Here is a 23,842-nt window from a genome sequence, read left to right as displayed (position 1 = left end):
CAAGTAATGTTTTGCAGACTACGCGTGGGGAAAAACAAATTTGTCGCGCAGTATTGCAAACGGTGAATAAACCACTTGAATGCTTCTAATAAATTCCTCAATAATGGGAGACGCGATGCTCAGAAACGAAATCGTAAATTATATTATATTTTCTTTAATACAGAAAGAGATAAATAAATACACACCAAAAAAAATTCTAGTTGTGGTTTCTGTAGCGTACTTGACTGTTTTTTTTTTTTGTTTTTTTTTTCTCCCCTTTTATTCACCAAAACCGAAAGATGTAGTTCTTCGTACGTAATGATAATTAGTTTTGTGGCAGTAACGAGAATAGATATTCATACTGGGTGGTTACTCGATTGCACCACATTTTTTCGTAATTCCCACAGATATTGAAACCGCTTCCAAAACGATACCCATTTCACTACAATATTTTAGCAACTATAACTAATGAAATTTCTCACAGTACATCCACTGCATAATTCTGATATAACGTAATATAAAGACTTGGTGTATACTTTTTTTAATGAATAATTTTCTATAATCAGCGTTCAACCGCATAAGGGAAAAAAAAAGAAAAGAAAAAAAGCTAACGAACGAATCGAGTCTCAATGCGAGTTAAAAATCGTGAATCGCAACTCGGCGATTACCCAGTTCGTTGGTTATTTCGCCAGCGTGCCTATTATGAAGCCATTGACTAACTGGCTGCAAGAGTTTCAACACACGTTAAACATAATACGTACACCGATGTGTGCAAAGATTCGATTCGCTGCATTGTGCGGTGGCGTTGAGTTTCCAATCGCTTCACAGACTCCGCGGCTGTGTTTCTGTTTCAAGGTCTCTTTCAGTCATAGATTGTACAAATGAAACACCTAACCAAGTACGCAAACTAGGCACAAGTGATAGGCCAAGAGCCAGGGACTTTTTTTCTGCAATCTTCTACAGGATTGATTTTCTTGTTTGGAAAATGTTCTCGGGTGTTCCCTGAATGTAGATTCAAGTGTTAGGCGTGAGCTTCGGCCGCCATCTTGGAGAACACGTATTATCAAATATCTCCCGAACCGTAGCGTCGTACGAGAAATTCACTAACCTTTCTTGTATATGGGTAATAAAATTTTCTGCAAATTTTATACCGTCCTTTTTTCTCTATAGCGGATAGATTATTATACATAGAGCGGCAAACTTTTTCCAAAATCGATATTGCCAAACATATACGTAGTTAACGGTTGATGAAATAGTAAAAATGGCGATGATGAAATTTGTAGAACATAAAACTTCCCATACATTTTCTTTTGTTTTTTTTTTTTTTTGTTCCTGAAATCTTTCATCAAAATGAAAAAGTTTGTCATGCTGTAAATGAAAATTTGAAAGTTGTGGAAAATTTTATTATCTACAAAAACGATCTGTATTGTTTTGTCGTACGATGCACGCTTCAAGAGATGTTTCACAAAACGTGTTTTTCAACTTGATTTTACATTCAGGGGACACCCCTTAAAATTTTCCAACAAGATAATCAATTCTGTAGAAGATTGCATTATGAACCTTCTTTTTTTGCGCCGGCTCTTGAAATATGACTACTTCAGGTGAATGTTATTGAATCAAGTTCTGCCGGTTTTCCCTCAGGAATCCACCTACTACGTATGGCCCATTCCGCCAATTCTTAACCAGAAAACTGGTCTCAAAAAGCCAATTGGTCTGCCATTCTGACATCTTATTGTATGGATAATGTGACGAGGTGTGATACACTTGTTGCTATAAATATTAGTTTCAAAACACAGACGATGATTAAGATTTAAACCGTCGATACCTGTAATGCAAAATGGTTTTATTGTCGTTTGTAAGGTGACATTTAAAACCTTTCCATTATCAGTGCCGAATCAAAGCACGGGCCCCGATATTAAAATTTTATTTGTAATGAAATCAGTTTATATATGAAGTTTGTAAATTCAGTTTGAGCAGGTAGGCAAAAATAAAAACATAACTTCAATTTTATTTTTAAAAAAAAATCAATTTCATCCTTAATTATCAACTTTACCGAATGAGAGCTACGTGTATTTTTCTTACAGGTCTGTTACGCTTATTTAGAAAAGTGTGATCAACCAACAATAAGCTTACATGAAAGTATACATTAAGATGATCCTTAAAATAAGCCAGGGACAATTTTGACTGAGCCACCCTCTGAATCAGTTCAAAATAAATGAAGAAAAATCTCTTTCAAATAATAATTCTCCACGTTAGCCCGAAACGATCACGAAAGGGGGTTAGGTTCGCCATTCAAAATACACCGCTTTTTACAATATTTATAATTATTCCACTGCAGGACTAAATTTTTGTAAAAAAAAAAAAAAGAAATCCGAATTTGTAATGAATTAGTGTGCGTTGATGCTAATGGGTACTGGTAACCTATTAAGGTACCAACATCTTCTCAACAGGGTCGGATACCTGAGACGCGAGAGCATGGAATGATAGTGCAATGAAAATTTCTCATTTTTCTTTTACTCCAAATGATACAATGTTTTCGGACAGTATTGAGAAAAAATTGATATTATTCCCGGAAAAGTACAAATTATTTTTAACATGTTTTAGGGATTTCAAGAAATTTTAGGGTGTTTTTTTTTGCTTTGGTTCTTTGCAAACTGCTCTTTTCAATGAAGATCTCAAAAGGTCCGAGTTTTCGGTTTCCTGACCAAGTTGTGCGAAAAATCAAACCAATTTATAGAGAAAGCTCATATTTTTTCAAACCTTCAATCCACATCACAAGTCCGCAAAAATCCGAGTCCTGGTACTTCTGTGTATTTTTTTTACGGTGCCACGTTGTGAAGATCTGAGATGGATTTCTGAGAGGAAGTGGAAAGTTTAAAAAAAACAGTCGAAATTATTATTTTTTTTTTTTTTCGTAATACAGTTTGAATAAGTATGAACGCATCGGTACACGAATATTTGGAATAACACTAGGATCGTGAAAATGTTTTTAAAAATTGCCAAAAATATCAGTTTTCCTACAAATCTGCTGAAATAAAATTTTCTTACAAAGAAATTCATGTATTTCTATAATATTCTTACAGAAATCGTGCGAAATTTTTCAACAGTTTTACCCAAAAGAACTGTAAAACTATCAGAAATTCAAATTCGAAGTAAGATCGCTGAAATTTTTGAAAGGTTCTGAAAATTATTTCCGCCCCTTTCAATTGATACAAAGTCTTCGCAAAAATTCATCTCATGATTTCTTCTGTTTTGTAACCTACTATCAACTTGCTTGAAACCCGTTCCACCAACTCCGATCCGATGTGAACCTGATGATTTACTGTGATATTTTGAAACTTCGCAAAGTTTTACTATTTGTTTTTTAATAAACTCTGTCTGCTAAAAATTTATATCTGTTTTGAAGCAATGACTTTCAACAGAAATATATGCGATTTGGAATTTTTTTTTTTTGCTTACCTTACGAGGTCGACGACCTGGTCTGAAATTGTGTACACGCGAGAAGATGCTCTTCAACTTTCATGTATACCAAAATTGAAATGTTTTCGCAGCTAAGCTAGCCTTAACAGTTCATTATTATTTTACACCCCAATGCATTTAAAATTTATTACAATTAATGAAAAAAGACAAATTTTATTTAGCTAAAATAAAATATTATTTATGTTCCAGATACACAAACACATGACAACGGAAGAGATGCTGTCAGTTTTCCACACCGAGCAACAAGATTTGGGTAATGATTTGAAATTACAGTCGAAGCGTAAATTATAAATACGTGCCCCATGAATTTACACTCAAGATTGATTGCAGCGGTTTTTTATTTTTCCTTCTTTTTTTTACGCTATTTTTTTTTCGTAAGGCGAAGCAAAATTTATTTGTAATACAACTGTCGTGAATCATTCCGATAATGAATCAATATTTACTCGTCAAATATCGCAGAACAGTTAAATAGCGAAAAGCAAAAATTTGCGCGTCGACATTTGTCAGAAATTCGTGGGAACGTTGACGACAAACTGTTAACTGACTGACAGAAAAATGTCCTATTCGTAGCTCTAAACAACGCATGTCATCTCCATCAGTCTTGCAATTTCTGCGTAATTCGTATCATTTGCAAATTGCGAGAGTATTGACCCATTAGAGTCGGCGTTGTGCAACGTGTGTTTGTTGACGAAGTATCTCGTGCCAAATCACCCAGCCTACTGTGACTCTGGCGATTTGAGATTTTGTCTTGTCCATTTTTTTTTTCGTTTACACTGTTCACAAAAACTAACATTTGAAGTATAAATTTTTCCTCGCAGTCAAATTCCTTGAAACTGGGTATATAAGGGTTTTCGAGGTCGCTGATTTCAAAAATGGGGTTAGATCTGACAAATTTACAAAATTCAAAATAATGGATCCAATAGGCGCGAATCAGCAATTTTTATATTTTCAGTCCACCATATTCAGACCACCATTTCGAATTTTGAACTTCTGATGTTGGATTGCTTTCAGCGACCCCTAAGACCCAAGATTACCGACTTCCACTTTTTCATTCCCCACAATTACCTTCTCACAATTATAAGTATTCTGTAAAAAGACGCATTTTCAACGCATTTGCCTCAATTGGTTTAAAAAAGTGTTAGATGAATCGATTTATAGCTCGAGGTATGAGCTTCAGGATAGTTATTACATATTGGGCTATATCATTCAATCATTCATTTTCATGAATCGCAAAAAAATTGTCCGAGAAATTTCGTTCAATGTTCGTTAAAATTTGAAAAACGGGTTTTACAAAAAGATGAGCAGAAATGGATAATAAATGATTTTGCACCATGCAGGCGTTTGAGTTAGAAGTTAATTTTCAATAATTTCGACGCGAGTCGCCTTAAAGAGATATATCTTTGCAAAAAAAACTGGTATAAACCAAACGCACAATATGCGTTTTGAAGTTTATGTCTCTAGCTTCAAAATAATCATTTGAGAATTTTTTTACACACTTTTTTCACTTAATTACGTACATTTGAAACTTGGACACTTTCAACATTTGTACGAACCTTTCATTTTCGTGAACAATACGGTATAAACTTCACTCCATAAACTATCAACAAAAGTGTATAAAGCCTTCTTTAACCCTAATAGGTCACTGGAGGTGAATTTCACCCCAAACATTTGTCAAACTCCTCGTAGAATCCCTTAGTCGTGGAAATGGACCTCGTGGCACAATTCTTCATGCGAAATAAAGACCTTTTTTCGACATTTTTGGCACTTTCTTTAATTAATTTCGGTGAGGAAAACTGAGTGAAATTTTTCTGCGATCCTTAACCAATGACTAAATATTTTTTTTTTAGATTTTTAGAACTCATTTTTGAAGCAACATATTGCGTTTGTCGTGAATTTCACCCCGTGTGAGCGTTATGCGATACTACTGAGGCGTGACCTACTAGAGTTAACAATTTTTTTGTGAAAATTATACAAGAAAACTGAAAAAGAATTATTTAATTTTTGCAGAAATGCGTACAAATACTAAGACGTCCAACGAAGATTGAAAGACTAAACCGAAAGTGGGATTCCGTTTTTTTTTTCAATTTTTCCAGGAGCATTCGCATTTTTTTCCCAATAAATTCGACTTAATTAGATGAAAAAACTTTTGTATCTTCCGTATTATGATTTAATTTTAAGAAACCTTAGAAAAATTTGGCCATAAAAAATACTTGTCTAAGTAAGTATGTCGAAATTATTAAGATCACAAATTTAAATCCTTCTGAAAAAAATTGAAAAATTCGGATCCCATTTTTTTTATTTTAGGCTTGAAATAATCGTTTCATATCTTACAAATTGTGTAAATTGTCTGATCATCGTTTTCGTAGAGGGCTCGAATAATTTTTAGAGAAAAATTATTGAAAAAATCAATTTTTAAAAACAATTTTGTGTACTTTTTCGGGTGAGGACTGCCGTGTAATCAAACAAAATAAGAAATTTCAACATGATCAGCGTCACAGACTGGGTTATTTTACGTAGAATACCCAATATATTATATAAAGTATAGGTATACGAGTGGACGGCTGGAAAACAATGTGAATTTTGGGAAGTTATACCTCGACAGTCAATTATTCAATTCAATTCAATTAGGTTCGTTTTATTCGAAAGTATGTAAATCGAACAAGTAAACCATTTCGATCGGTGTCATATTTTGCAGTGCCCACATCTCAAAAACTGCTCAACCAGTTTTTTACAAATTTATACAGTATTCATTGATAGTTTATTCTCTGTGATCTACATTTTTTTTCAGAAAAATGACCGCCACTTAAAGCTGAAATTCGATTTTTCGTCCAAGACATACGAATTTTTAATTTAATTAACAAATGAAAAATTCGACACCTAAAAAGATGGGGTCATGGCAAAGAAGATAAACTATCCAAAAATACTGTTTGTAGATTTGAAGTAAATCAGTTGGCAAAACCTGTAACCCAGCAAAGTAATTAAGGTCTTATTGGACGGATATTCCCAACCAAAAATCAGTTTCGGTGAGAATATATCGTAATGAGATGAAAATCCAAAAAAAATCAACCATAATCAAATTGATCAGATAATTCGTTTTGAATAACAATAATGCCAAAAAAATGTTGACAAATTGTTCGAAAAAAAATTTCTGTAACAAATCTCTAATGAGATTTTTTAAATTTCATGCAAAATGAATATATTGAGTTTTCTGAATACCTATGCATTTTTTTGGTATTTTCAGCGATTTTGAAAAACGGATCAAAGATCTGAATTTTTGGATAGGGTTTCGTAAATGATTATACATTACACTGAAGAAATTTTAGAGGTATGTAACGAATTGTTTCATAAATATAGCGTTAGAAAATTTTGGAAAACGGAATTATTCAAAATCGCCAAAAATTCCAAAAAAATTCATAGGTATTCAGAATAACCAATAGATTCATTTTGTAGAAATCAAAAAATTTCACTAAAAATTTGTTACATAAATCTTTGTTTAAACAATTTCTTAACAACTTTGTAGCATTATTATTATTCAAAACGAATTGTCTTATTAACTTGGTTATGAATCATTTTTTCATATTTTTAACTCTTCGCGAAGTGTTCAATATTCTCACCGAGACTCACTTTTGGTTGAGAATACCCGTCTAATAAAACCTTAAAGTTATTGCAGATAACCTTCTAATAATAAATATGCTTCCTATTGATAGATGTTAGTAAGAAAACATGTAAATAAGACTCGATCTACATAGTTTTGAATAAAACAAACCCGAATTGATTTTAATGGCTGATTGTCGAAACACGAATTTTCAAAATTCACTCACTTTTGTGAAAGACAGAGAGTATTGGAAGGATAAATCGAATAACAAGAACGTCGAAGAAAATTACACAACTAACAAAGTTTAATTCATTATCTTGAGAAAAAAGTAAAAAAAAGAACAAATAAATATACAGAAAAAATAAAACTTTTTTTTTCTCACGATCATTTTCAGTGCCTGAATACGAGGTGATACCGATTCGCCACACGTTGCCAAAGAGGAGCATCAATTCTGAGCCCGAATTGCAGCTTCAAGCTTTCGGAAAAAATTACAATCTCTCCTTAAAGCCGACACGTGGCCTTTTACCTGCGAAGGATCTGCCGATTTGGACTGTCGAGAAAAACAGTTCCCAACCAGACGGTCTTCATTACGTTGACGTATCCGAGGTACTGCTGAGAAAATATTCTAATTACATTGTTTTGTTTTTGTCCTGTTCTTCTTACAATTAGCCGGATTTAAGACTTGTATAAGTATCGTGTACAATAAAAACGAGACGTAATTTTTCGTTGCAGACTAAAAGGAAAGTTATCAGACTTGAAGAAGTAACAAATCGTTGAAATTTTTAATTCGTTTCAGGAAATTTCACACTTTCAACTAGCTAACGACTTTTATGGACCTTATGGAATAATTCCTTCCATCTGCGAAATAAATAATTTTTTAATCGAATGAGTCCAATTTTCATTGCCCAGGAGGAATCGATCACTGTAATGATCGATTGAGTTGACAGCTTTTTTTTTACAGATCCAGTTAAACTTTGTCAATCCAACTGAATAATTTATCATCTTACAGTTTGTTTTGGTAAAATCAAATTTAGTCAAAGTTTGACCGTTTCACATGAATCGAATAAGTGCAAATCAAATGCTTGGTTTTCTCGGTGTATACCTACTTTTTTCAAGCTGTGCGTCAGGGTATCTCAAAAAGAGAAAGAGAAAATGTAGATTTTTCATTCACCTACCCCTCAAAACTTGAGTTCTCATAGAACAAATTACCCGCGCGTAGAGGGAGGTCTGTAGCTTAAGTGGAAGCCGCTGCTCATTATTCTCTTCCCGTCAACAGCCAATTAACGTCTATGACCAACTTTCTCGAAGGAAAAATTTCATCACAGGGATTGTACTTCAAATTAAAAGAATAAAAAATCTAATAAATACTTTGTTTATTCTAAATTTGCTGATTTTTTATAATTTCTAACCGAATAAATCCAAAAAGTTTTTGCAGAGCTCCCTCTTCGCGAGGATGTTTCTTTCTATCAAACCTCAAGTCGTGAGGGGTAGGAGAATGAAAAATCAAAATTGAATTCTTTTTAAGACACCTCACTGTACATACTTCGTGATTCACAATTATAATTCACAGGTACGAAGAATGTCCGAGAATTAAACATAAGCATCTGACTCTGTATGTATAGTATGCATATTAGAAAGGGTTCATGATTTGAAAACATATTCATATATCACAGATGAAAGTACAAGTACAGTAATAATATACTCCATACCGTAACAGTCTCAGGCAAATGAACACTCAAATGCAGATGCACCTAGTTTTTCCTTTTTTTATCTAAATCTTATCAGCGAGCAGGTTATTTACCAACTCAAACACCATAACCCCAAAAATATCTTTGATCGAGAAGTAAGAGATGGACAAGAAAGGCAAATCCCATAAGTCTTTCGCCTGGTATACTCATAGAGATATTAAAGTACGTGTACCAGTTATTGACACGTTTAGACCCAATTATTGGCCCTTTCATTTTCCAAAATGATAAATCAACGGCACAAATTATGAATTTCTCGATGATGTTACGGGATAAATGATTGAGATCGCGACGAGCGGCTATTGTTTTGAGGAATTCAATATCAGAGTATATAATTGATTTATTGTCAAAGATATGGAGAGTGCATCGGAAGAAAGGTGAATTTAGATGTTGGCCGAATGAAAAATGACTTAAGAGTAAGTACTTGGGGGGGAAGGATGCAAAGGACTGGTTAGTGGCAGTGGATAAGTAGAGGGAGCATTCTGCTGATACGGTATGGAAACCGAGGGAGTGAGATGATGATGAGAAGAAGATTCAGGGTGTAAGGTAGCTGTAAGGGTCTGGCAAAAGAATCTAAGGTCTGGAGGACGTAACAATGACTAAAACCAATTGCTGGAGGGTTAGACACTGCCAATTTATTTTTTGATAATTTTAGAACTACATGGATCGAACAGATACAACAAAAAAAGGTCAATAATTGGGACAGCATCGATAACTGGTACACTAATCTTACTTGTTTCCTCAAAAACACCTCAAGTGCGAAAACCATTCGCCAAATACACTAAAACGATCAATGCTTGCATAAATTTCTATTTCATCTCGAAAAACATGGGAATAGCTAGTAGGGCGGTCTTTAAAAAGATTATTTTTGAATTTCAACTGTCTTATCCCCTAAATTGGCTTCAAATAATTCAAAAATAATTCCCTAATTTTTTCAGACTCTTATCTCAACTCAAACACGTGCTGTCAGAGAGCTGATTTCCTTATTCAAACCTTTTTAAGGGAACAGCAAATTTACCAATTCAAAATGGCGGATCCCATATGGCCGACAAACATCCCAAAAGTCACTTGGTAGCATTCTTCGATCCGCCATTTTGAATTTCAAAATTTCGATTTCAGATTCGTAATCAGCGACCAAAGAAAAATCCTCTTTATTTGAAATTTCGTCGAAGTCCGTTTGGTAGATTTACTTTTCCGGTGAATGGGTTAAATGGGAATATCAACCCTATGGCAGCACGGATTAGAGTTGAGATAAAAATCTAAAAAAATTAGGGAATTATTTTTTAATTATTCGAAGCATATTTGGGGGAGGGGGGGGGGGGGAACGGAGAACGTCGGGATTAAAAATGACCTTTTATGACTGCCCTAATAGCTAGCCGCAAAAATATTTTCTTGATGTACAAAAAATATTAAAATCAGATTTGATGCCAAGTACATGATTCAAATCTAAGGTTTAGACGCCGCACTCCGTAAAGATTGAAATTGAAAAAAAATTGCAAAGTCTTCTTGTAGCAAACGAAATTATGAATCAATGCAATATTTAGCCATAATTTCACCGTTTCATACTTACAATAGCTAACTAGGTATCACTCTCGAAATCGAGAGAAATCTAAGATAGAAATTCAAACATGGAAATTTGAATTCACGATCAAACTTGCTCGATTGGAACGTCAGATACATAATATACATATTTTAATATTATATCGCGGTGCTAATGCCAACAGGGCGTATATTTCTTTTTTTTTTCATTGCCAACGTTCAGTAGACTTGTTTTCAAGCTAAATATTGACAAAAATATATACGCCCTTTTGGCTTCAAACTTAGATATACACCCTGTAAATTTTTTTTTTCAATCTTTAGCTTGAAAAGAAGTCTACGGAACGATTGGCAAACAAAAAAGCACCCTTTTGGCTTTAGATAGCTCTCTAAAGCCAAAAGGGCGTAAAATAATTATGAGCCGTTTTGGCATTAGCACCGTGATGTGTTACATTACAGAAGTAAAAAACTATTTCGTTCACCTAGCAAAAGTAAGAGGTGTGAATTGGGAATACGAATTATGGTATTCATATACTGAGTGAGCAAGATTTTTGAGCACAGGAAAGAGAACTGGATTTTTTATTTGCGAAATCTCTGTGCGTATATCTTAATATATATAAATCTCGTGTCACGATGTTTGTCCTCAATGGACTCCTAAACCACTTAACCGATTATAATAAAATACGCACACCATGTGCAGTTCGATCCAACTTGAGAGATAGGATAGTTTAAATCTCAAATTATAGTCGCAATTATAATATATTGCTAATTATTTGTCTGTTATTATTTGACAGTCACAATTATCTGTTAACTCCGAATGATTCTAACAGATGTCGATACCTTTCGACTGGGTTGAGTAAGTAATCAATAGATGGCGCTGCTATGGTAAATCTACGAACGTGTCATATAAGCTACATTTTAACGGCATAATTACTACGTGTTGTTGACGCTATAAAATTAACTAGCAACCCATCCCGGCTTCGCACGGGCATATAATAATATAATAAAAGAAAATACACAATGTTTCCAGTGAGTTTCTAGAAAAATAACATTTATATTATTACTTAATATTATTATATGCCCGTGCGAAGCCGGGATGGGCTGCTAGTGTATTATATATCGAAAAGCAGTTCGGTACTTACCAATAATGTTTCGCATCTGATTCTGTATAATCATCGCGGATAGCGACGGAAGAAAAATACAGCATATGGAGAATTGTTTGTTTTTTCGAATCTTTATTTTTAAGACAGTGTATTCTAAAAAATTATCAAATTATTATTACCTATCTTCCTTATAAATCGACCGTGGAGAAACTTTTGTAAGAAATTACAATGTTTACTCAAAATTAACCTGGAATATCGATATGTTAGTCGGTACTTTGAACACATCGGAAGAAAACCTTCTGTAAAATATTGTGTCAAATCTTGGAAATTATTCGTACAGCGCGAAAGTAATTAGAATAAAATGACGAACGATTAAAGTTTGTGGAAACAAAATTATCAAAATATTTCCGACCTTCGTTAAACAAATAGTTATTCAGCAGAGTATATAAATGAATTAATCTCGGTGCATAAATTATTACAAACTTGAAATTATACGTCTTGATAATTCATCCGACATTTATATTTTCCAAGGAAACGTCGACGCGTCTACGCGAAATGAATTTAAATCATCGAACTCGCAATGAATGCCAGATTTCTCTTTCCTTCCCAAGAGCTGTGACGTCACTCTGGAACATTACTTAAGCCTTTTGTATTTCTACTTCGCTTGTTTCGCGCACTCCTTCCGTCACGCATCTGGCCACGGAATTTTCACTTTTACCATTCACCGGCACGTTTCATTGCAAATACCGGCTGCCTACATCTGCACCTGGAAACTCCCGAGTCGAGGCAAAGTTGACAAAAATCACGGCATACATTACATGCTTTACGGCTTTGCTCTTTTTATTCTCCAACCGATAATAAATGTACAAACAAATGGCCTTGGGCAACGCGGAAAGTTATTAAATATCACGGTTCAAACCTTAGGCAATATATTTCATGATTATAATCGCTATTTTCGGGATTCTCTATCGCCGGTTTCACGCTTCAGGTAGAACGTTTTTACAACACTTTTGTTTTCTACCTGCGGGTGAAAATATATTTCTATGCATTATTCTTCGATAAAATTGAAAGATTATGAAAACTGTACGGCAAACTCTCGGCGTTTCTCATAATTTTCACCCAATTCCGCGGACACTGTTAGAAATTCTACAGCGATCCAAAACTCTGACACAAACTGGTCCAGAGGTTTGCTAAAATTTGACGGGTATTGCAACCTTCTTAATGCTTCAGAATTGTTTTCTAAATATTTGAAGATTTTTCTGGACAAAATCTTTGAAACACTTTTATACTATGAATCGATTTTTTGAGGAGGAGATTTCAATCTCATTTTCTCACGAAAGTTCACTAAAAAAATTTGTTTCATTTTCAATAACTTATTTTTCATTCATTTTTGAGTAAAAAAACATGATTCAATTATTTTTAATAATTCCATGGGAAATAAATAAAATTTCAAACCATGAACGGGAGTGGAACAATTTTTAATAATAGAAGTTACGGCTGTTTTACTTTAGAAAAATTGATAACAAATGGTTGACCCCTTCACTTTAAAATGAAAATGTTACCTCAAAATGCCTATATTTGAGTAAGGAAACACTGTATGGACGATTTTTAGATGTTTTGAACATGTTTCAGAAATTGAATTTTTCTCTCAATATTTGCGTTTTTCACGCAATCTGAGAATAATTCTGCAAGATAAATTAATCGGCTGCAAAAACTGATACAGTGTGTATGTCAACAAATGAGTAATTAATTAATCGATATTAAAAAGTAATATCCTTTCAGTTTTCAGTTACCTTCTAAATAAAAGAACTATAACTTATATATAAAAAAAAAACATTCATCTTCTATTCGTGGCTTGAAATTTTCGTTGTGTAAATTTTCTGAGGAACAGATTTTTTCGCTTCTTATAAATAAGAAAAATAGGTGGTATACATGTTACGAAAGTTTTAACTGTGTGATCAATTATTTTTTCGGACGATATCTGGAGAACGAACAAACGGATTTTAGTGGTTTTTTCTCTATCTAAGGAGCTTTTCTTAGCTCAAAACTTAGATTTCATCGGTCATGAAAAAAATGTTAAGGTTTTTAACTAAATTTAAATTCTTTCTCACTCCGACGTTCTTCACGACCAAAGAATTACCTTGCGTTTTTTTGAAATATCGATGCGGCGTCCTTTAATGAAATTTATTTCATTTTCCAGGGAAGCGTTGATATAGGCGATATTTACCAAGACAGGAGCAACATGGCGTCCATTCTCCTTCGGCGAGATGAAAATGGAAAAGTTCTCGTGGTAAGCTGCGCTCCGTATTTCTCAATTCAGTCTCGAATCGCCATTGTATCAAAAGGCAATAGTTTTATAACGTGTTTTTAATAGGTGGGGCATTATTTTTAAATTCGGACAAGATTTTGTTATCAAAATTTTTGATACGCTTCATATTTTCTTTCTTTCATGCTGTTTGTTGAAACAAGCATTTATTTTCTAAAAAATTTACCGCGATTATTGTTTATCATATTGTGAATTTTCGTAAAATTTCATGGTCAACTGTTTCTAATTAACAATTTCATTTCGTAATTTTTGTTGAACCCATGACTAAAGACGAAGAAAACATATGCTCACTTGTTTTTAGTATCTCATTTCGTTTTCAAATTATATTTGGTTGAAAAAATCGAATAAAAATTCTCCTGAAAGTTCATAACTCAGGAAAAAATTGTTATAAAAATGTCAAATAATCATGAATCGTTTTTTAAAAATATACTACAACAATTACGATTCGTCTGCTTTCTCTGCAATCTAAAAATAATATGTCGATATAGGTAAAAATATCGGTTGGTTAGGACTGGAATACCGGAGATTCGGGTTGTTGGTAATAATTTACAGGGCACAGACACATTGTTAAAAGGCACTTTGATCAGTGACTCAAAGTGTCTTGACCTTTCACTTTCACTCTCTCTTTAACGCGCCTCCCGCATCTCTCAATCTCGATACCGAATCTTGATGGACTTATACACGACGACGGCGACCCAGGAAATACCGAACAACAAAGAACACTTTTCAATGTTGCATAAAGTGTTTGGTTCAACTACAAAATCGATTACGACAGAGAACATTCGTATTTTAGCATATTAAAGTTGAAAAGCATGTTCTCACGTGAGCGAAATTTCATAGCAGGTCATTGACCTGATAACAAATGTCGATAGTCGATATTGGATTTTAAGGTCATGTAGTATTCCTACCATTACCGACCGAGCAAACTCACCCGTGTTCTTCCTATACTAAATAAACAAATGATCGGAAATGGTTCAAATTTCAATGGTGCATCGCTCTTTTGCAGCGGGATTCAGGAAAGTTACTCAGATCACGCAAATCATCAAAGCAATGTGTGGTTTTTTGATATGTGTTACTATTCCACCACACGATCGTAAGAAGCATCTTTTATTTGCGAAATTATTATAATTCCTACTTCTCGTTTAGCGAACCCAATATTGCATGAAAACATTCTCACAATGACTCATTTTACGCCTCATTCTTTCCGCAATTGCGCAAAGTATCTCAGCTATTCACTTTTTGGCCCCCGAAATGCGGAAAATGTGGGATTAGTAACATGTGTGAAAAAACCACATATTTTTTTGACAATTTTCGAGAAACGAGTAACTTTCCGAAATTTCGTTACAAAGAAGCAATGCAACGTCGAAATTTGAACAATTTCCGATCATTTGTTTATTTAATATAGGAAGAACAAGGGTGAGTTTGCTCGGTCGGTAATGGCAGGAGTACTACATAACCTTAAAACCAGCACGGCCGTATTTTGCGCTTTCGAGACAAGCAAAAATTGCGTTCTTAAGTTACCTTAAATAAATATGGCTAAAATAATTAAATTTTTTATTTCACGTAACCACGAAATTAATGTACCTAGACATGGATGATAATTTGAAGATTATTTACAGGAAGGAAATATAGGGTCAGAATTAGTGATACGACCGTTACCAAAACGAATTTTAAAAGATGTTGTGAGAAATTCGCAAGATTCGCAGCACGGGAAATCAAAGCAGGATGACGTTACACGTACGAAAAGAAACCTAAAGCACACACATCATCACGTCATTTACAAGAGATCGCAGCCACTGCAAGACGACGATTACAGTGATTTTGGTGGGTATTTCGAGTATTTTATTACCGCCATTCTGAACATTTTTCACCTTATTTAGTAATGTTATAGTAGAAATGAATTATACGCGTTATTAATCAACGTGCCTTTGGAAATCTAATCAGGATTACATCTAATATTTTGTATTTCAGCGTTCATGGAGCCTGATCGTCTGGGAAAGAGGTTTAGATCGAAACGATCGATCGGTAGTAGATCAAAGCGCGAAGCGCCATACGCCATCTTTCCGGAAATCCTGTGTATCGTAGATTACGACGGGTACAGGTAAATGAAATATTTTTACAACCGGAAATTTTGATCAAATTCACATTTAATGTACTATCAGAATTAATGGTTCATTTCATACAAAAATATGCAATTCACAAAATGAAGATATTTAATGTGAAAAGTTTTCGTCACCATTTTTCCTCTCATATAATATCTGTAATTAATACTCGAGCGTTAATATTTTCTTAGGCTACACGGCGGAGATAATGTACAGATTAAAAGGTACTTCGTCTCATTCTGGAATGGAGTTGACTTGAGATACAAATTATTGAAGGGTCCAAAAATTCGCATCAGCATCGCGGGTATTATTATTTCAAGAGTAAGTTACTAATTAATCACGAATTTAGAATTTATATTTCTTTTGTTTTTCTTAAAAACTTACAGCGACTTATTTATCAAACATATGAACATACGTGATACTCTTTCAGGTTGTCATATCACGTTAAAAAATATCTTATTTTATTATATTCTGATTCTAAATTAAACTGCTTGAAAAGAGTTTTGAATTACAAAATACATATTATAATTTTCTATTCATTGAATAAAGGAAAGTAGGATGATTTTAGCTAATAAAAGACGAGAAAATTTTTTACGACGAATTCAACGCCATAGATTTTTTTCTACAGTTTTTGTCTTGTCTTGTCTCATTTTCGGAAATTTGCAGATATTAGAAGAATCTTTGTGGAACGGTAATCTTTACAGTTTCAAAGTAAAAACAAAAATAAAAAATAAAAAGGACAGGTGAGAATATGATATTAAAAAAATTACCAAAAATGTTACATGATAATCCATTGTCAGTGAAAATCTCAAGGAAAAATTTACTGTGCGATGGTTATCGTAGCTTAAAATAAAAAAAATTAATATAAATATCGAGTCACCGACTGTTCTGCAATGTTGCGTTTAGTCTAGTTTTTTACTCAAAAACTGTTGAAACTATTTTTCGAAACTTCCACACTCTACTGTAAAGTATTCAGAAATATTTGTGGGAAAAAAGTCGAGGATATTGAATTAAACGACAAAAAAAAAAACACATTTTCAGTATTTTTTGCTAAAAATAAATATACTCCAAGTTCGTCGTGAAAAAGCGAAATAAGAGATAATAAAAATCGTAATAAGATAGCAGTATTAATTTTTTAAGTACGAATCATCCCAAATCTACAGTTTCAATGCCGATTTCTTCGTACAGGCCTTTTTTTGTCCCAGGAAATCCTTCAAGAATAGATTCAATTATTTCAGCACAGAGTCGTTTTCTCTTTGAATACTCGCGTGTATAATTTTCAATTTTTTTAAGCAAGCATGTTTTCACTTCGCCAAAATTTTCGGATCCATTTTTGCTAATTGTGGTTTCCAATTCATCTTCCATTTTCTTAATTGAATTCAAAAGTCTAGTATTTTCATTTTTCGCTTCAGTAAGAGACAAGCTTGACTTCAGCGCTGCAAGTTCGGCTTCTTTTGAACGAAGCTCTCGTTCGAGTTCCAGTTTCTTCGAAGTAATTTGCGGCAAGTAAAGGTCTAGTTCCCTTTGAATTCGCATAAATTCTTCTGGCTCCTGCGTTCCATCCTGAACGATGCAGTAAACTTTTTGCTTCCCATAAATCTGGAACAAGTGGAAAATAATCCATAATTGTTTTTTGAAGAAACTTACAATACTATTTTATAGTTTTTATCTGATTAGAGAATAAATAGAAATTCGTCCAAAGCAAACATGAATTATTTCAGGTTTCACTCAAATCAACAGTAATTTCTATAACTTTGACAGGTGTGAAAAAATTGGATCTGTTCTGTACCAAGAATGGACAGATCTGATAAACTTTGACAGGGACTAAATGCCAGAGTGTTTCCACACTGTTTGATTTATTAGTTTATGAATTTCGGAGAACATAAAGAGAAAGTATGAACATAAAACTATCACATGGATAAAACCAGAATTATAAAGAGTTACATCAAGTATTCAGCGGTGTTAATTTTTTTTAAAATAGGCATGGTTCATTGTAATTGTTGATGAAAAATTTTTCGGCGATCTCTTGAGATCCTTATGTTGAGCAAAATAAGCTCAAAAACATTAGAATTAGATGAAAAAAACACTCGGGTTTTATTATTGAACGTTCTAATTATAAAATCATTTCGAAAATTATTGATATCTCAGCTTTTGTCGTTCGAATGTACTCAGATTTATTTTTATTACATGGTAGGAATATTGTTTCATTTGTATTGACTATCACTGGCGCAAATAATATTACTAAAATATTTGTCAAATCGTTTTATTTGTGAGCTATAAAGATATATTTGTCAATATCAAAGTAGAGAATACTGGAATTATAAACAAAAGCTTAGCTTCATTTCAAATTACTTCAAAATAAGTCAAAACTCAGGAGATTAGTTTAATTTCTCTGTGCGATGTTTCATTTTATTCAGAAGATTTTCTAGCAAAACATTGAAACCATCTTTTTATAACGCTGTTATCGTTGAATGTTTAATTTGACAACGTTGTGTCATTACTGATTGTGATCAACAGATTTCAATATTGAATAGACCATGTACTAAAAAAAATCTACGAAAATATTTTGTAGGAAACATTTTTCCCAACAAAATGGGGCCTCAAAGCATGGAATTGAACCAACCTATTAGATTTGAAACCATCTTAAAGCCATTAGAAATATTGCATCGATATTCAAACGCTGGTTCGTGATTACAATATTTTGTATATTTGTATTATTGAATGCCGTTCAAAGTTCCGAATAATCAATAAACCGAATTAGCACCGTTCAGAGTTTGAGCAATCCGCAACTTAGACGAGCTCGAGTATTGTCAAACATATCTTAACAGCTTACGGATATAATAATTTGATAAATAATTTTTGGCCAATTTTTTTTACCACCTTTTCCTGATTACTTTGACGTACGCACCTTTTCGAATATTTTCTTACTCTCGACCAGATTGTCTAACGCCTTATGGACATTGGCTTTACTGAATTCCTGCAAATTTGATGTGATGTCGTTCGCACTGTAAGGCCTGTTCTGGACTTTGAGAAATTGGTAAACTGCGTTCGTAGCCATTTCATTGGGCGTCGCAGTAAAGCGAAGACTTGAACCGTCCGCAGCCTTGTTTTTGACTTGGCGCAATTAATGAAACTTCTTTCTTCTAGGGTAGAGACGCTACGCCGTATTTGGAACAGAATCGCGTTGGTCGAGATGCTATAGATTCAGCAGCTGCCTTGACCGATATGGGGAAATACCTTTTCCGCGAAAGGCGACTTCCGGTCTACGACATTGCAGTAGCGGTTACAAAGTAAGAGTGTTCACTTCTGAAACAAAATAAACACAAAATCAATACCGGTTAATAACAAACGACAATCTTCAAGTAGTTCGTATCGATTTTTCAATCATCTTACAAAACAAATGTGCAAACAAATTTATTTGAGCGCAAAACTATTCGCATTACTATTCAACTTTCGATTCGAAATTTGATTATTAGGTATGCAAATTTATTCGATGAATCTTTTGTTGTACTGGTTTCCACAAAGTTGAGGATGCGATTTCAACTATTCCTCAAACTGCTGAGCACGTGTTAATATTAATAATCCCACGTTAAATTTGTGTGTGAAAGTATGCACGGAGAGAAAAAACTAGAGCTTAATACAAAAGAATTTGTGGGATTCACACAGGGACTATTTGCCGTTCGATCACCGCAGGCGTCTCGCCCATTCCCTAGGACCTCATGGGCTTAAGGTCATGTAGTACCCCTACTTTTACCGGCCGAGCAAACTCGCCCCCTTTTCTTCCTGTATTATAAAATCAAACAAACGGAAAGGATCCAAATTTCGACGGTGCATCGCTCTTTTGTAGCTGAATCCCGAAATGTTACTCATATCCCGAAAATCGTCAAAAAAATGTGTAGTTTTTTGAAACGTATTACTGTTGTCACATTTCCCTCTTTTCAGGGGCCAAAAAGTGCATAGCTGAGATACTTTGCGCAATTTCGGAAAGAACGAGGAGCAAAATGAGCCATTGTGAGACGGTTTTCATGCAATATTGAGGCCGCTATACAAGTATTACAAATTGCAATAATTTCACAAATAAAAGATGCTCTCACGGTCAGCTAGGCGCACGGCCGAGCGTTCCTTGGTTGTGGGAATAGTAACACGTGTCAAAGAACCACACATTTTTTTACGATTCTCAGAATATGAGTAACCTTCCCGAATTCTGCTACGAAAGAGCGATGCACCTTCGAAATTTGAGCCCTTTTCGTTCGTTTGTTTATTTAATATAGGAAGAAAAACGCGGAGTTTGCTCGGTCGGCAAAGGTAGGAGTACTTCATGACCTTAATGCACGACGTATCCTTTTTTTTCTTAAATGCACCAGCGCACATGCGAAGATCTGAACCGATTGGATTCATAGCAACGTTGCCTTTCGCTAAAACAATGAAGTTGTCCGAAGGATATTTCTAAGAGAGCCCACGGACTTTTTCCGTGAGGCTCCTTGCGATTGTGTTTCAAGCCACGCCTCTTATACTGCAGACGCTTCGCTTAAAAAGCAATCGCAACGAATCTCACGGCAAAAATCCGTGAGCTCTCTTGTAAATATCCTTCGGTTAACTCAATGGTTACAGTGCATGACAGCCTTGCTATTAGCCCAAGTGACTCTAGGGACTTTTCACGAGATTGATGTTTGTAACGATACCGTTACGAAACAGAAAAAAAATTTCCGTTTTCTCATTTTTCCAATTACAAAGATTTCAAAATATGAGTATATTTTGTTTCATTACGGTTCACTAAATTTCTAACAATTCCAAAATTGCGAAGTAATGGTTTCTCCTCAGCATAAATCGTTAGAATAACGTTACTAACTTTAACATTGTTGTTTTTCTCTATACGCCGAGCTTATTGTCCGTGGAGCCGTTCTTTGCGATGAACCGAAGCAGCGCAGAAGTATATTCTAAAAGAAAAGCTTGCTATCGAGGTATCACCAACGTTCGTTCGTTGAGGTAGTTGGGTAGCGACAGTAAAGCCATTCGATGGATAATTGTGAGCACTGTATTCCTCAAATAATAGAAAATAAATTTAGCAACGTCACGTGATTTTCTTGTATTGTAGTCTGCTTGAACCTTTAATGTTTACCTCGCTATAACCTTTATTTTTGTAAATCAAAATGTCAGATCAGTTACGATTCAATGGGAGATTTGCAAAAAAAATACTAAAAATAAAGTGTTTTAGCAATATCATGTACAACCTAACCAAAATTACAATCGTATTTTTTTTATATTATGTTTTTAATTATTAAATGATGGTCAAAATTCGCAAAAATTTGATATATTATTCCTAAACATTCATTTTATCTTATTCAATACTTCTTCCCCGTTCTAAACATTTTCTTCTAAAACAACCAACTCGAAACTCAGTTTTTAAACCAGTCCCTATCTACACAGTATAAAATAGCTCAACTTTAATATCAAAAAACTCAGTAACTAAACGGTAAATCATTTTAAAACTTTACAGGATTATTTAGAATTACTCAAAAAATTACATAACTAATATTCACGTGAATTAAAGATTTCCAAAATTACTGCCCAACTACCTTAAGCTCTAGTTTTTTCTCTCCGTGTAGATTCCGTACAGCCACTTTTGAAAAATCGCATTCAATCCAAACACTCCATAAACAGTGCAAGCAAGCCGATATTTCATCATTTAATTTTCTATAGGAGTAACTCATTTTTTTCTACAGTGAAACTTCCCAATAGCAGACATCTTCGGGACTAAGAATAATGTCCGTTATTGAGGATTGTCCGCTATTCAGAACAATACTAACGTGTAAATTGTGCTTCTAGAGATTTTTAGACTGTCCATTGTAAAAAGGAATCCGTTGTTGAGAGGTGTCCGTTAAGAGAAGTTTCACGGTATTACCAAACGTGTAAAGAAGTCTAACACAACATCACTGATGATCAAGAATTCTTGCTTTCAATTTTTTCATTATATTATACCTGTATAGGTATACATATTGCACATACCATATAATAAATTTGCAAGTGATTAATGAATAGTTGAATACTTTTTCTGAAGGAATACGCATATCAAAATTTATTTTTTTATGCAATATAAATTACAAATACAAAAATTACCTTTACAGTGAATCTTTCCGTAATCACATGCTATAGCTACATGTAATAAAAAAATTGAGAAATAAGAGTATATAAGAAATAATAATATTATTGTTTTCGAATTAAAAAGCAAAGTAGTAAAAAAAAAAGTCCATGATGGGTACACACCTCTGATTGGGTGTTTTTCAAACGTCAATCTATGACATGAAACAAGTTAGAACAAAAGACGGAAATCTCTTGAGCAGAACATGTTGTTTTTTTAGGAAATTGCTCTTCGCAAATCCAAGAAAGAAATGTCCAGGTGTTCTTTTCACGAAATGCTATTCAAAGATGTGATAAAATTAGAAAGAAAAACAAATTAACGAATCCCTCAAATTTTCACAATCTGCAGGGCATGAAATATTTCAATAACTCACGAACACTTCCTGGAAATATTTGCTCTATGATCTCTGGAATATTTTTAACAATATTACTGAAATATTTTAGGAAAACATCTTGGGCTATTGTTAAAAGTTGTTTTAGAATATTTTTCAAACATTTTTTATCATATTCCAATACGTTACTCTGTAATATTGTTACAAATGTTTAAAAATGATTTTAAGACATTTTCTTCAATCATTACCGTGAAATATTTGGCACAATTTCTGTAAATATTCTGAATCATTTATTTTCTCTTTGATTCGCTAATAACGTAAGATTATCTAGTTTTCTTCTTAGATTTCTGACGAATGCAAAATTATATTGTAACATTGATGGAAATATTTTCAACTTGGTTTCTTTATATATTGTTGAAATATTGCTGTAAAATATTTGGTAATATTTCAAAAAATTATCATATATTTGTAGAAATATTTCAAAAATAGTTCCACCAAATTAACATTTGTTGATATATTTCATGCTCCTGAATAAATGAGCGGAAGCTTATCAATTTATAATTGTTCCACCACAAAACGTTACTATTTTTTACCGTTTCCTAAATTTTTTTCAAACTTTCTGTAGGTACTTAAACAATCGATTTACCAGATATCGTCCTATTTGGAAGCTTCACAATAATATATACACACTCATATTTTTTCAACCCTAATGTATATCTTGTTCGATAATTATGTATAAAATTAATAATTTCATACTTTCGATCTTTTTATTCTGAAAAACAGGTATGATATGTGCCGCCGTAGGAAAGGCGGCCGCTGCACAAAGGGAACAGCCGGTATGGTTTATTACTTAGCGATTAAGCTTTTTTCCGATCTTTAATTTATATTTTGCGAATCCGAAACATGTATATATATATCGGAATTATGCTGATTGAATTTTAGATTATTTAAAATAATTTGTATATACATAAAAACAGTTAACAACCGGGTAAAATGCAATAATTATTAGATTTATCTATGAGGGCTGCCAGACGATGAATTGTGCAATTTAGTAGAAGAAAAGAAATTCGACGAAACTTATTCGTAACTTATAAATTTGATATAGCCGAAACTTGAACCACCCCGAAGATAAATCTAATTCATTCATCACAGCTTATCATATTTTATACTACTGGGCTGCAATGACACCGTACGGATCATGTAGACTAATGAAATAAACTGTCGCGTGGGCTTTGTAAGTTTAGATACTATAATAATACAATGATATTGTATGGTGAGTTCCATGCCAAACCACCCGGTCTGTGACCCTAACCACTTCAGATTATTTTTTGCGCGTATTGCTTGGAAAAATTAGCGAGCCATGCGTTTTTACTTGAACAAATTTTGTAATTTTAATGCGGCGCAACTTTGCGAAAAATACATGCAAATAAGTGTTCAAAAAGTCATTTAGAGCTTAGAGTATCAGTCTTGAAATATTTTTTGCCTATTCGGTCTGCATCGTTCAGA

At 33.6% G+C, this 23,842-nt stretch overlaps 2 protein-coding genes across 10 annotated transcripts in view; one reads left to right on the top strand and one right to left on the bottom strand.

Moving 5' to 3' along the window:
- The window catches only part of LOC124298024 (venom metalloproteinase 3), a 107,650-nt gene that overhangs the window by 61,791 nt on the left and 22,017 nt on the right, over positions 1-23,842 (top strand). For 8 of the 9 annotated variants that reach the window (XM_046749574.1, XM_046749572.1, XM_046749570.1 and 5 more), the window contains 7 exons: positions 3,649-3,712; positions 7,449-7,660; positions 13,639-13,728; positions 15,384-15,588; positions 15,736-15,865; positions 16,058-16,187; positions 19,014-19,156. In XM_046749574.1, coding sequence (XP_046605530.1) covers positions 3,649-3,712; positions 7,449-7,660; positions 13,639-13,728; positions 15,384-15,588; positions 15,736-15,865; positions 16,058-16,187; positions 19,014-19,156 — 974 coding nt within the window. Of the gene's footprint in view, positions 1-3,648; positions 3,713-7,448; positions 7,661-13,638; positions 13,729-15,383; positions 15,589-15,735; positions 15,866-16,057; positions 16,188-19,013; positions 19,157-23,119; positions 23,173-23,842 lie in introns of all 9 variants that reach the window. The other variant, XM_046749568.1, reaches the window with a different exon arrangement.
- Positions 15,894-19,014, bottom strand: LOC124298040 (homologous-pairing protein 2 homolog). Its single transcript, XM_046749597.1, has 2 exons — positions 18,775-19,014; positions 15,894-17,465 (listed from the first exon to the last, which is right to left on the bottom strand). Exons 1-2 carry the CDS (start codon positions 18,922-18,924, stop codon positions 17,013-17,015), a joined length of 603 nt encoding a protein of 200 aa, XP_046605553.1. The 5' UTR covers positions 18,925-19,014; the 3' UTR covers positions 15,894-17,012.

The sequence above is a fragment of the Neodiprion virginianus genome, chromosome 2 (assembly GCF_021901495.1).
Source record: "Neodiprion virginianus isolate iyNeoVirg1 chromosome 2, iyNeoVirg1.1, whole genome shotgun sequence".
NCBI lineage: Eukaryota > Metazoa > Arthropoda > Insecta > Hymenoptera > Diprionidae > Neodiprion > Neodiprion virginianus.
This window is presented reverse-complemented; position numbering and strand designations above follow the sequence as displayed.